Source organism: Bemisia tabaci, chromosome 6 (assembly GCF_918797505.1).
Source record: "Bemisia tabaci chromosome 6, PGI_BMITA_v3".
Taxonomy (NCBI): domain Eukaryota; kingdom Metazoa; phylum Arthropoda; class Insecta; order Hemiptera; family Aleyrodidae; genus Bemisia; species Bemisia tabaci.
In genome coordinates, this window is record NC_092798.1 from 36,048,605 (window position 1) to 36,063,309 (window position 14,705).

General features: G+C 36.7%; 1 protein-coding gene across 1 annotated transcript; it reads left to right on the forward strand.

The window, feature by feature from the left end:
• Positions 1 to 49: 49 nt before the first annotated feature.
• LOC109042964 (transducin beta-like protein 3) lies at positions 50 to 13,407 on the forward strand. Its single transcript, XM_019059950.2, has 15 exons — positions 50 to 214; positions 848 to 899; positions 1,650 to 1,872; positions 2,337 to 2,511; positions 3,092 to 3,265; positions 3,642 to 3,811; positions 4,703 to 4,881; positions 8,169 to 8,369; positions 9,116 to 9,308; positions 9,676 to 9,800; positions 10,151 to 10,309; positions 10,885 to 11,050; positions 11,444 to 11,668; positions 12,492 to 12,619; positions 13,071 to 13,407. Exons 1-15 carry the CDS (start codon positions 186 to 188, stop codon positions 13,254 to 13,256), a joined length of 2,385 nt encoding a protein of 794 aa, XP_018915495.2. The 5' UTR covers positions 50 to 185; the 3' UTR covers positions 13,257 to 13,407.
• The last annotated feature ends 1,298 nt before the right edge of the window (positions 13,408 to 14,705 follow it).

The following is a 14,705-nucleotide window of genomic DNA, read 5'->3' on the forward strand; positions in this document are numbered from 1 at the left end:
ATTTTCCACAACACTATGAGCGCTAGCTCCGAATAAATAAATACATAACCTCAAATAGATAGTCAAAAATTCAAAAAACAACAAACACACGTGTTCACAGTTTCTTTTGTGGTTTTGACTTTAGTTTTGATCGAATTTATGTTTTTGCTCGACAGCCTCATTTCATCAGTTTCCTATCAGTAAAGATGGGAACACTCATCAATGTGAAAGAAGTGTAAGTACCTCTCAGATAATTGACTATGCTACTCAATGAACGATGACGGCAGGGCTCAATCTTTTTGGAGTAATATTTTACTGCTCTCTCGATTGCCACAGTATCGAAGGCTGTAGTTTAGAAATAGGCCGCAGCAGATACTAATGAATCTCTCTGTTGGCTGGTCCCTTGCAGTCTTGACAAACAGCTGCCTCAAATATGGAAAATATATGGAAATGCAACTTCACGTAACCTAAGGACTTCTGAACGCCAGTCGAGAGGCAGCCAAGTATCATTTGATTTTGTGCCCAAGAATGTACAAGAAGAGACAGTAGGTAAAATCTGTAGTGCATCGTTAATGAATCGATGGATCTGATTTTGATGATTTAGAAGCTTCATTCTACTAAATTGACAGAAACATGTCCGACTGCAGACTACTGAATTTTAAGCAGCTCATTTGAATTCGATGTGTTTTCTCAAATATTTCATTCACCTCACCACACCTGCAAAGTAGGCACTTTTAAGTAGTTAGTGTAATGCAGGCTCGCAACTCCGCCCTCCACCTAGAGTGTTCTGTAATTTGAGAATGCTCCCTTGGATTTTCTTGAGAGCTCATAAAAGTAATATTGTTCGTTTTACTTTTTCTGCCTTTAGATTCAAACCTGACAAGGTCCATGAAGCCTTCTTTACTGGAGGAAATGTTGCAGTAAGTTATTTTTCATCTTTTTATCTATCTCTAGTTAGAATCATTTTTGGTCCATGAAACTTTTGGAGACCCGCCCAAGACAAATAACCAATAAAATTTTTAAAAAACTCACTTGCACGTAAAATATTGATTTGCAAGCCGGAAAAACACGTCCGCAAATAAATATTGTACGTGCTAGTGAGTTTTTTTTTTTTTTTTTTAAATTTTATTGACTGTCACTACTTACTTTTAGACTACAAACTCGTAGGACATTTCAGTCGCCTCTGGAATACTCATGGAGTGTATCTCACATTTAGTCTGTGAAAGCCCTAATGAAAACTGTCGGCAAAATATGCAAATGTTTGGTGCATATCCCAGCAGATGCTGACTTGAGTCTTCAAAGAAATGATGGAAAGATGTGGGTTAATTTAATCCATCTAGCAATATGCATTGTTGTGAGCTCCGACAAACTGTTGTTTGAAAACACCTAGATCTCTCAGAAAGTCTCACACTCATGGAGTGAAAAAGATAGTTAGCTGACCATATATAGGTGACGTGGGCTTCTAAATGACGTTATCTAGTAATTTTTGTCGTGTGAATCAAGTTTCATGTATAATTTTGAATAGGATCCTGGCATTACTTATTAGAATGCTTCAAATCGTGTCTTGTTTAGTGATCCATTGTTGCAATGAGTCTAATAAAGTTTTCTAACAAATTTTCCTTCTCTTGCTTTTTTTTTGTATTTATCTAAGTAATTTTGTCTTTTTTCAGTGGACTAAAGATGGTCAGGAGCTTCTATGTCAGTGTACTGCGGTTGTTAAAGTTCTCAATGTAGAGACCGGCAAAGTTACAACAACTGTTCCAAAATTGTCTGAAGAAGAGGCTGCAAACGAGGAAGATGCAGACACAATTCTAACATTTACGCTTAGTGAGGATGACAAATTCATTGTTACCGCCCATAAAAGTAGTCTTCTAAAATTGTGGAATTGGAAAGGTACTCATCTGATACATATTAGTTTGTAAACGAAAAAGAAAGCAAAATTATTTTTCATTTTGTAAATTTTTAAATAGCTGCAAAATAGTATCGTAAAGGAATCTTTTCATCGGAGATCTTTTCATTATCATCCATCCATTTTATTATTGTCATGAAAAACTGGAATATGCTGTTAAAATGCTTTAGCTTGAATACTATACAATCGAAGAAAGTAATAAGTTTTGAAGTATCAAAATTTTTAAACTGCTTTTGGAGTGTATGCAGCCTGCCTAATCCTCCTGTATTTGTAATTCTATATTCTTCACAATTTTTTCTGGCCTTGTTTCAAATTAAACATCTCTGTCGATTGAGCAGCAAATCCTTCACATTGAACATTCACCTCTTTTTTTTTTAAAACAAACCGATTATTTTTCATTGTTCTATACATGTTTTCGTCTCTTTTTCCCATTTTGGATTTTGTGCAGAGGAGAAATTAGAAAAAGTTTGGAAAAGTATCCATAAAGGTCCTGTCATCAAACTAGCTTTCAATTCCGATGGGAGTGTTCTGGCAAGTGGAGGAAGTGATACAAGCATCAAGATATGGAACATGAAGTTTCAATCCTGCACCAATAGTCTGAAAGGCTTGCAAGGCGTAACAAGGTATGTTTGCCATATTTTTCCTGTCAAGAAGAGATCAAACATCCAGGAAATGCCCTAACATGCTTAATGGCTTGTTTGCTCATCTGTGCCAATTTTGAATATGAAAATAATCAAACAATTTGGGACAAGCATGGAAACTGGGCACTCGTCAAATCTTGTTAATTTTTTACAATGTTTTTTACAACCTTCTTATGTATACTTTCTTGCATCTTAAACAGCAACCTAACCATGTCTTCTTGCATAAACTAAAATAAAAGTGCTGAAAAATTCCTTTTACACCTCTTTTTTTAAGTCTAGCACATAACAAGTTTCTTCTTTTTGCTCATATTGTTCCAAAAATCATAAAGAACTTCGCATAACAAAAATTTGACCTGGCCCAAATTCCTTTGATTTTCGTGTTTCATCTTTTTTAATAAAATTTGGTTAAGGCCTCTGAAGCCTTCAAAGAGGCTTCCATGATGTTTTGGACTACCCTTGATTTTCGCAAAAAAAAGTCAACACAACGCAGTGATTGAGGTTTTGAGGATTTTGAAGTTTTTTCTTGCGCCTTTTTCACTCTAAAATTTGTGTTTGCTTTCAGTGTTCTATGTTTCTACGATTCACCGAGCGGTGCCAAGAAAGTCATCGGTGCTGCCGATGACCCAGACATTCATATTTGGGACCTAGGATTTGACGATTCAGTTGTCAATTTAAAGGGTCATTTCAGTAAAGTGACAGGCGTTGTTGTCTGTAAGGAAACCAATCAGTTAATAAGGTTTGTCCATCATGGTATATTTATTTAAATTATTTAATTCTTTAGAGCTAGTAATGGTTGGCAGTCAAAGTTTAGAAGTCACAATGTGATAAATTTCATACCAAAGTGTGAGAAGAGAATACATTTTGTTAATGAAGCGTACTTTATAAGTTCTGATTTTGAATTTATTTGGTAACCACTCTATAATTCAAAAATTGCTATTTTAAAATCCTGTTAATTCAAGGTGAACTAAAATCCCTTGAAATCTGAATAAGCTTGCGGCCACTTTACTGCATTTGATTCAAAGTTTTGCAATTAATTCTCTATTTAGTCCAGATTCTTCTTCAAAATTCATATTTTACAAAATTAACAGATGTCTCTTTCTTTTTTTCCTTAGTTGTAGTCGTGATAAAGTTATGATTGTTTGGGACTTGAAATCATATACTCAAACTCTAACAATACCAGTTTACGAAAGCTTAGAGGCACTCCTTCTTTTACCGAAGAAATTAATGTTACAAGATTCAAAAAAGTCCTCGGGTGTTCACATTGGATATGGTGGAGAAAAAGGTGTTGTGTTTTTACTTCATACTATAATACTTCATTTATAACATTGGCAAAAAAGCATAATTGTATTTGTGACTTTTGAAAGGTTTTGCCAATTATTGAAATATATTATTATAGTGTTTTACTTGATTTCTTTTTCAATACGTTGGCTTCTTTAAAAATACAGCAGATGATCTGCCATCTTGATTCTTTCATCTAGTTTAAATGCCGAAATTAAAATGGCCGATCTTCAATTCTTTCTTGAAATTTTCCCAACCAGTTTAATATAGACTTAATTTTAAGAGAGGTCCATGGACCCAAGCAAATCAAGTTGCTAATGATGTAAGCTAAATAATTTTTTCTTAGAAAGACAATTGTTTGTTTCAAGCTTTGAATTGCACCCTCCCTGTCGCATATTTACTAAGTATGTGGCAAAAATGTCGTTTTATTGCTAAAGGAAGAAACAATACCGTGGTAAAATATCATCTTTTACATTCTGATTTAAAAGCAGACAACCAGCAAATCTTCCAGAAACTTCAGTCGCATTTGTAATTTTTTTATTTTCCATCAAATTTCAGGAAATCCATTGATTTTTCCTTTTCATATTTCAGAGAGCAATAATTTCTCCTACTTATATTTTCTGAAATTTCAGGTCCAGGGTCTTGTTCTTTCGTCAAGAAGTTTTGACCTCTGATTGGACCTGTCTACAAATGCACCCTTACTTTTCAGAATAAAACAGTTGATCATCTCAAAATGCATAACATCTTTACTTTCCTCATCTAGGTTTCAAATGCTCCAAGGTTTCAGAAAACGAATACACTCTCAAGCCTTCTGTCAAAGCAAATTGTAAAAATCGCTGTGATTTCAGTTCATTTTGTAATTTTCAGAGGTAACTTTAAGTGTCTTATTTTTCAGGGCTTTTCAAGGTCAGAAATGTGAGTAAAAATACAGAGGTGTTCTCTGACTCCAAGGAGACTGCCACTCCTATTAGTCAATTACTGTTCAATCAGGCAACGGACATGGTTGCTGTAGTCTCTGCAGACCAAAATATAACGTTGCGAAAAATCGGAGAGTCCTTTGAAACATACAAGCAGGTAATATTTTAGTGTAATTATTATTTAGATTGATTTTTAGGGTTATTCCAGCAGCGGATGCATCATTTTATTTTATGTCCAACTGCCTCTAACCAGATGATGAGAATTCTGTAGGTCTAGTGTCCCATATAAAAGCCCTTTAATGTCAGCTCGGCCCAAAAGACAAGAGGGGAGGAGCTCGTTCATCTTCTCTCATTGCCTGAAATGTAGGGAAAAAATCACCTGCAAGAAAGCAGAAATACTAGGCAAATACAGCAAATAACTAATGGTGTATGGGCCGTTGTACCTCCTTTCTGCAGTATTGTTTAGTAGTTGTTGCTTGAAGGCAAATTCAGGGATTTTCTCAATATTTCTGCCCATCAAAAGGAAAGAGACCTTAGCGCACAGAGACAGAAGTTTCTTAAGGTGGGGCAGAAGACCGAATTCGTGTTGTCAACAAAAATCGATCTTCACGCGGTTTTATAAAGAATACATTGGGCCCAATTTAGCTCACTTTTGTGCCAACACATTTGTATTTCAATCAACAGTTTTCAGCCTCAAACATGACTGATATATATATATGAGTCGCTTTTATAGCGCTCTTTGGCGCTGTGCGACGCCTAATCGCCACAAAGCTCGGTCTTCCCACAGGTCATCAGGGAGTTGACAATCTCTTATCTCATTTAACACCCCCTGTCGCCAACCTCTCACTGGGCGTCCCCTACGTCTCCTCCCAGGAGGAACCCAATCAAGCATCTTTTTTGGCAGCCTCTCTTCCGTCATCCTATTGACATGACCATACCAAACAAGTTGTTTGGTCATGACGTCGAACACGATGTCATTTTCGACTTCCATTATCTGACGCACTCTATCATTACGGACCCGATCTCTCCTAGAAATTCCTGCTGACCTTCTCCAGAAATCCATCTCCGTTGCTCTTAGCATATCCTGTGTCCGTTTCTTCAGCTGCCAAACTTCACATCCGTATGTTAATATACTTTTGACTACAGCGTTGTATATCCTCCTCTTGTTATCTTTGGAAATCCGCTGATCCCAGAGGATTCCATTTAACATCGCTATAGCCTTCCTTGCTAAGGTGTTCCTTTCCCTGATAGCTTGATCCGTCCTTCCATCCTGGGTCAACCGCACTCCCAAGTACTTAAAGTGCTCGCAGCCTTTGATCTGCTGCCCATCCTCCAACTCAATGCTTTGCTGATCACCGCCAAAAGTCATCTTCTCAGATTTGGATATGCTGACTTCCAGACCCCACTTCCGATACTCTTCTACTAGCTTGCGCATCATGTATTCCGCGTCATCTTGATCTTGAGCAACCACCACCTGGTCATCAGCAAAGCACAGAGTAAACAGAGTTTCGAGATCACCCAAGGGGACACCCATACCAGAGCATTTCTTTTTCCATTCTTTTAGCACGCACTCGAGATAAATTTTAAATAATGTTGGCGACAAACAACATCCCTGTTTTAAACCCTTAGTCACATAAAATCCCGCTGACAACCCCCCATGGCACTTAACTTTGGTAAAACTCCCTTTATAAAATCGCTTAACAGCGTCAATCAACCCCCCGTTAAAATTCGATTTTTCCAAGGCCTCCCAAAGTTTCACCAACGGCACGCTGTCATACGCCTTCTGGAGATCCACAAAAATTAAATGCAGTTCCTGAGCTACGGCCATTTTCTTCTCAATGACCTGGACAATAACAAAGAGGTGATCTATCGTAGACCTGCCAGCTCTAAAACCAGCCTGCTCCTCTGCTTCGTGATCCTGCCATTCGTCCTCGATCTTCGCTTTCAGTATCTTCCCGTACACTTTGCTTATTGTCCCGGTCACTGAGAGCCCCCGGTAGTTGTTACAGTCGTCCTTCCTTCCCTTCTTTTTGTAGATGGCCTTGATCCAAGACTCCTTCCACTCCCTTGGTACCTCGTCACCCCTGATGCATTGTTGCATCAGTTTTCTGAGGCACTCAAAGAGCTTGGCAGTCCCGTACTTGACCAACTCGACAGGAATCCCACCAGGACCCGGTGCTTTGTCATTAATTAGCTCTTTAACCGCTTTAATTATGTCACAAGTGTGGATCTCCAAGTTGTTCATTCTTCCGTTGTCCGTGCTGTTGTCTCGAAACTCTGGGCGCCTTTCCGTCAAAAGATCTTTAAAATGATCCTCCAGTTTTTTAAGTGATATCGGAGAAACGATGTCGCGCTTCATGTCTCTACGTAAACCTTTAATTAACTTCCAGCTCTCAGCACTTTTTCTCCCCCCTAGGTAGGTGTTAATTCTAGAACAGTTGCTTTCCCAAGCTTCATTCTTCTTCCGTGTTATGAGGCTCCTAACTTTAGACTGAGCTTTCCTGTAAGCAACTTTATCTTCAGTCTTTTTAGACGACAGAAATATAAGGTGTTTTTGCCTCTTAAGATTTATCTCGTCTTCAATTTCTTCATCCCACCAGTAAGGATGCTGGTATTTATTACTGGTTTTGTGAACACCTAGGGCTTCTTTCGCTGCAGAGTGGATACAATCTTTGATGAACTGATATTGCTCTTCCGTGGTACCCGAGAGTCCATCCCCCAGCTTCTCATCTAAGCGTTTCCGATACAGAGCCTTGACACTAGGGTGCTCCAAGCTTTCGATGTTATACCATACTTCATGATTTTGCGTTCCCTGACTCTGCTGTTGCTCAGGCATTGGCTCTTTATCTTTAATCCCTTTAACGGGAAACGCTATATCTGCTCGGAGGAAATGATGATCACTGCCGCAAGAGAGTCCCCTGCACACTCTAACTTGCTGCAATTTCAACTTAGTAGTGTGCTTTACAATTACATAATCGATGATGGATTTCAATCCTCGCGTTGGCTGGACCCAGGTATACTTATGGATGTCTTTGTGTTGAAAAAAGCCATTCAAAATTGACTGATAATGACTGATAATGATTATAAATTATGCATCTTTAAAACTGCGTTTTTTAAACTTAAACTTCACCAAATTGCAACCTCGGTTCTTTGTTACGTTTTGGGCAACTTTTTGCTGCAAAGACAGTTGTCAAACACTCTTCCAAACAGCAAAACCAATAGTTTACTTTGAGTTTTTCTGCTCTTCAGTTTCTGTTCCTGTGAATTGTTCCAGTTTTCAAAAATAATTTCAAGTCATGACATCTTTGGAATTTTACTTTGACTGAGGACGAAAGTCCATTTATTGATATACTTGATTATATGGACCTGCTGCACTGCTTCAATGAGCCATTTATAAATTTATAAGTACCCATTAATCAATACACATGTTCTCTTTGTTCACAGTATGTTGGATTTTGCGATGAAATTTTAGATGTAGCTTTTATCGGTAACGATTCTCACATAGTGGTGGCAACCAATAGTCCGGACGTGAAAGTGTACAATGTTGAAACTTTTCATTGCCAGCTTTTGCATGGTCACACAGATACTGTGTTAACGGTGTGCGCTACTACTGCCAACCGAAATTTATTCGCATCCAGCAGTAAGGTAAGCATCTGCATGTAAATTTTTTATGTGCAATAGGTGTTACTATTAATGGGGTCAAGATTTGTGAAATTATTAATGATTGACAATTGCAGCTGCTTCTGATTTAACAAACTATTTTCCTGTTAAATCATTGATTCTGATTCCTTCTTCATGAGAACATTACGGGGGTCTGGAAAACCAGGAAAGTCAGGGAATTCGAAGATGAAGATATGGCAACCTGCATTTTTGCCGTCTATTTGTTTTGTAGAAACCATACCTACTAAGTTTTTATTGCTCCCCTGTAAAGTTCTTGAACTTTTTTTGCCTGATTTTTTCCATTTTCCCTGTTACTTTTTTATTTTTTTATGAGCAATCTTTGCCATTTCCTTCTTGTGTCTGGACATCTCTCTACTTTTCCTGATACCTCTCTAATCCTCTATATTTCTTTATTCTTCTCAACCTTTCTTATTTTCCCTATATTCTGTAAGTTTTCTCAATTTCCCCTGATATTTTCCGGATGCTCTCCTGCCACCCCCCCTCCCTCCGCGTCTGTGTGTCCTGTCCTGCTCCGCCCTAATTTTCCTGTTTCTAAGGTATTTCTTGATTAGGGATGAACCAGAAGTAATGAGGTAGCAAGTAAACCTAACTAAAAGTAGCCTTAATTTTTTCCGCAGTATATTTCATCAGATACTAGCTACAATTAAAATCCAGAAAATAGTTTTTCAAAATAAAAATAAAAAAAAACTATGTTTTCTTCCTGTTTACAGGACAAGAGCGTACGAGTGTGGTACATGTTTAGCAGCGAGAACATTCAGTGCGTTTGCGTCGGTTCACGTCACACGGACTCTGTGAGCACTATCGCTCTTAGTCGTCTGCCGAAGTCCAAGGATGTGTTTTTAGTTTCTGCCGGTGTAGATATGTGTATCAAAGTTTGGTCTCTGCCAAGGAAATTCAAACCAGGTTAGAGCAGTGAGTCACTCATTCAATGTCTTTCAACTCGATAACTAAAGATTCATTTTATAGTTGTGTTAATACCACAGTGCATCTCAGCATTCAAAAGGGCTCCGACAGGTCTTGAAAATAGAGCAAAGTTCAAAAGTCAGGAAAAAATCTTTACCTAAAAATGTCAGTGAAATGAAGGAAGTGTCCAATAAAAATTAAGAAAAGCTGAAGAATTTTAGGAAAACAGCAAAATGTCTGAAAAATCAGAAAAATTCCGAGAGAAATTGAGTTCTTAGGAAACTCACTGTGTGGTCATCATGTTTTTACCAGCGTCAAATTTTATAATCTAATATCATATTCTCTTCATAATTTAACTTTTTTTCAGAGGATGATCAGCAAATTCTCAATGTGAAACTAACAGAATTAGCTCATCAGAAGGAAATCAACTCCGTCTCCATATCTCCAAACGATAAAATTATTGCTTCTGCCTCTCAAGATAAAACTGCAAAGGTAATTTAAATTACTATCCACCTAATAATTTAGTTTTAAGATCTGTTAAGAAAGACAACTCTAGCTGCTTTATCTCCTAAGTTTCCTTTTGTGTCAAATCAATGATTTTGAAAAAGTATAGTCATGACGAGAAGTATAGTCATTAAAGAAAAATAGAACAGAAGGTTTGAATGAACAATTAACGCAAGAGATGCACCTCTCTCTATCGATACAGATAGGTTACTGATAGAAAAAGTAAGAAGACTTTTGTCTTTTTGGGCTGCGGAATATTCTGAAAATATTTCTCCGTGTTAACTGTTACCACGTTGAAATTGTTAACTTTTTGTAATGCAATGCCTTTTGGTTTCCAGCTCTGGTCTGCAGATAAACTCAGTCTTATTGGCGTTCTGAAAGGTCACCGTCGAGGAATATGGCACGTTTGCTTCTCTACAGATGATCAGGTTGTTGCAACCTCATCTGCCGACGCTACAATTAAACTCTGGGCCATTTCTGATCTCAGTTGCGTTAAGGTATTTTATCTTTAATTCTAAACCATCGCTCCATGTGGCTGTTCTGCTTTAATTTATTTGCACCTGTTTTTTTTTTAGTTGATTGCCCTTTCAGCTTGTAAATTTATGTTTGATTGTCATAGAAGATTTTTTTTTCACTGATAACTTCTTCATCAAAGTACACTCATTTGGTACAAATAGGTCCAAAGGTATTGTCTCTTTCTGAATCATTTTTATGAAACCAATCATTGCATTTGGAATCGAATCATTTAAAAAAGTTGTGATAGGTATTATTTTTTTCTGTAAATGTCTAAAATGTTTAGCTTTCCCATTGTCAGTTTGTGTCTCTTTTTAGCTTGCGCTATGTATAGATGATGGAAAATTGATTTTGTTTCGCTAGTAAACATATGATCAAATTCAAATTAATTAAATTTTTGATTCATACACCAGAGAGATAGAGAAAGAAAGCAAAAAATAAATTTATCTTGTCATTTTATCGGTCAATTATTTTCAGTCGTAATATTTCATCAGGCAATTTAAATTATCTAAAAAAATTATAAAATGAAGTAAAATCCATCATTTTTACCTCATTTCAGACTCTAGAAAGTCATGACTCATCAGTTATGAAGTGTATTTTCATCAATCGGGGAACTCAGATAGCCAGTATAGGAGGAGACGGTCTTTTAAAATTGTGGCTTGTCAAGTCAGGAGAGTGCATCGGCACATTTGACAAACATTCGTCCAAAATTTGGGCTTTAGCTGGTATGTATTGATTTCTCTCAATTTTTTGTTTTTCCTATCTGTTCAAACCATGTAGGTGTAACCGTGTTCTTTGTATCAGTGCTTAGCATCTCGGCCAAAACCTGTACGTTAAAGCAAAATCCTGCAGTTATAGTTAAGCACTATAAAATTTTCGGACATTTTAATCTCTAAAGTATCCAAGCTAGATATACTAGAAGTCAAAATTGTTCACTTTTTTAAATTTATTTTTCTATACATGACAGTATATAATGAATTAAAGGAATGGAAACCCAGACAAATTTGAAAAGTTCTTTACTGAAATCTGGAGATTATCCTTCTTACCTCCTCACTGCGCAACAGTTATGTCACCTGTAGCAAGTACATCATTACATGTATTGTTACTTTATTACTTAGCCAAAGAAGATGGGGAGCAACTACTAACTGGAGGTTCCGACTCAAGACTTGTGGAATGGAATGACCATACAGAAGAGGCGAAACGTGAAGCTGCCGAACGGTTGCATGAAAAAATTGCTCAAGAGCAGCAGCTGGCCAACTTGATTCAGTCAAATCATTTACTTCCTGCCTTACAATTGGCTTTATCTTTAGAACGGCCTCTACAAGTTTTAAAAATTATTGAAAGTAAGCTCTCTTTTCTCTTATCTTTTTTTTTACTTATACTCGTTGAGAGAATAATCAGCCACTCGATGTACTCCTTAAAAAGGTCTCTGGAATCAATTTTTGTTTCTATGTGAGAATGAATTTTTTTAAGATTCAAATTAATTTTTGTTTGTTTTCGCGTTCTAAAGTTTAAACCTACCAGAATGAGTACAGAGTTTCCTTGAGCTGGTTCTTCACTCGTAATTGCATTCAGAAGAGATACAAATGTAGTCATTACACATTTACACTCCATGCTTTTAACTTGAACAATTTTCCGCCAATAAGGAACGTAAAGAAATATATTTTTTGTGTGTGTGTGTAAAAAATGATTTCCGCCTTGGATAGCTTGTTAAGTAATGAAATTGGTTAAATTTGATTTTTTCATCCATTGTCTACTGTAGCTACAATGTCCACTGATTATATCGACAGTAGGATTTCAATAGGTAATCATTGGGAAAGCATTTCTAACACAGTGCTCAACCATTTTGATCTCTATTTCATTTTTTCAAAACATACTTTTAATGCTCGAAATTTTTACAAATAATGCTGTTTCTCAGAAATGACATAGATTAGTTTTGAAAGTGAAGAATGAAGTGTGATGAAAGAAATTCGCAATGGGAGAAAATTGTGTGCACTGTTTTTAGAAAGCTGTGTTTTTAATCTAAGAGATTTTCTGTTGATTACGTAACCAAGAAATTGCCTCTTTTTTTTGGCGAACATGATTTTTGCCTCGAATAGCCTGTAAAGTCTTCAACTTGGTCCAGTCTGAATTTTAATCCTATTGACTGGTATGTCTGTTCCTCAGAGGTGTTCCCCAAAGGAAAGGATCATCTTCAATCCACAGTCGAGATGCTAACTGACGATGAGAAGCTTTCGTTACTTAAATGTGCGGTAGCTTGGAATACAAACAGTAAAAATGCTTATGCTGCTCAGGTAAGATAGAAATCACGTATGAAAATCAATAAGTATTTGTAACAATTTTAAAAGCATCACCTTGAGTAATTTTCCGTTTGGACCTACTGATGTTTTATCGTCTTTGAAGTTTACAAAAATACCAAAAATTCTCTGAACTATGAGCTTCCAAACCTTTTGACAGCATATTTCTGAAAACTCAATATGTGTAACACTAAGTTGTCATCAAGAACCTCTAAGTTAGAAATCATGCATGGGAAAAATTTATGATTTTGTCATGTAAACGTTGTAATAAACTACTCTATATAAAGTTTGCACAAAAATGGAAGAGAAAAAAAAGTTATTGAGTTTTGACAATTGTCTAGATAATGAGGCTGTATTCCATGTCTCTGTTTCTTTCCATTTTTTTCTTCTTTTTTTTTGTCTGAAAGTGAAAAATCAGCTTTTTAGATTCCAAATTTGGTGGTTTCAGCTAATAATTTCAATTCTTCTGGACGAAGTTGGGAAAGAGAAGTTAGCACTGCCGCAATCCACTTTAGAAGGTCTTCTTCCCTACACGGAGAGGCATTTCAAGAGGATAGACCAACTGACCATGCAACTTAACCTTCTTCAATATACAATCAACCTAATGCAACCTCATGCAAAAGAAGAACCTTGAGTAGACTGTAAGGAAGATAAGAGGAAATTTTATTATGTCTTGTTGGAAGCTTAAAAGAAATTGATACGGAAGTGTCATCGTTTAATTTTTGATACAAACAATCTGTTTTTAGAATGATGATTTTGAATAAATGTTATCATTATTTATTCAATTGATGTCGTACCTTTAATCTTCTATTCCCAGAGAGTTTTGTCCTAATGCAAGTTTGTCCACAATCACTATATAATAGGTTACACGGGTTTAGGGACATTCTTACCCTATGCTTTTTCCAGCCGTATTACATGTACTCTGCGGCGTATGGCTGTGGTTTTTTGCCTTGGCTATATGTATTCCGACTTACAATCATTTTGATGCCAAGTCCCCCAAAAGTTACTCTGTTGATGTCATTTGCGGTTATTTGGCTTAGTCGTCCCATTTCAAACAACACTAAGGAATGTTGTAGCTCCGCTCAAGAATTAAACCTTCGCAAAAATTCGAGGCTTTGCAAAATGGCCCTGGTAGCCCTTTCTATGTGGGGTTTGTCATGACTGTCAAGTAACTGATTTATTGCTAACCTCAGACTCTGTACTTTATCGCCAACTTTGAATTTCTGACAAAAACATATCATAGATCTTGATGCATTGACAATGGAAGTAAAAAAAAAAAAAAACGGAGTTATCTTTATTGCGAAAAAAAAAAAAAAACAGGAAAAACTGTCAATAATTGTGGACTTTTGTAGCAAATAGAAGAAGATTATTTCAATTTTTAATAATGTTAAATTTTTCCTGCTTTTAGTTTTGATAATCACTCTGTTTTAATTTAAAAATTCATCTATGACTCTCATATTACTTTCATTCTCTACCAGAAAAGTGAGATATATTATAAATTGGTCTCGTTTAAACTGATCTGCTGAAGTAATGGTGATGAGAAGCCATTTTCTGAAATTTCAACAGAAGCATTTTTTCCACTTTGAAATTTCGGAGGAAAATTCAAGTGACACAAAAATACCAAATTCGTACCTTGTTGAATCCATTCATTAAAAAAGCGAACACAGAGAACTCTCCTAACTTTTATTGAAAAAAATATTTTATCGGGAGAAACGAGGCAACGTTGGAATGCTCATACGTCGCCGAAACACAATAGGGGCCCCTTAAGCCCCATTATTCGATGCCGCGATTATTCTACCGCGAGTTCGAATAATCGCGCCCAACATGGTGCGGCCGGTGCAGCGTTGAACGCATATTAGCGCCTGCAAGAGTGTAGAAATACTTCACGCATTGCGCCAAATAGTGTGGCCGGCGTGACAGCCATATCAGCGCCTACAAGACTGCCTGAATACTTCTCGCATTGCGCCAAAAGCAGCGTGAAACGCTTATCAGCGCTTGCATTGCTTGCACAGCACGGTGCGCTTATTAATCAAATATCAAAATTTGCCAGTTTTAGTTGCAAATTTCATGGCAACTTTGATCA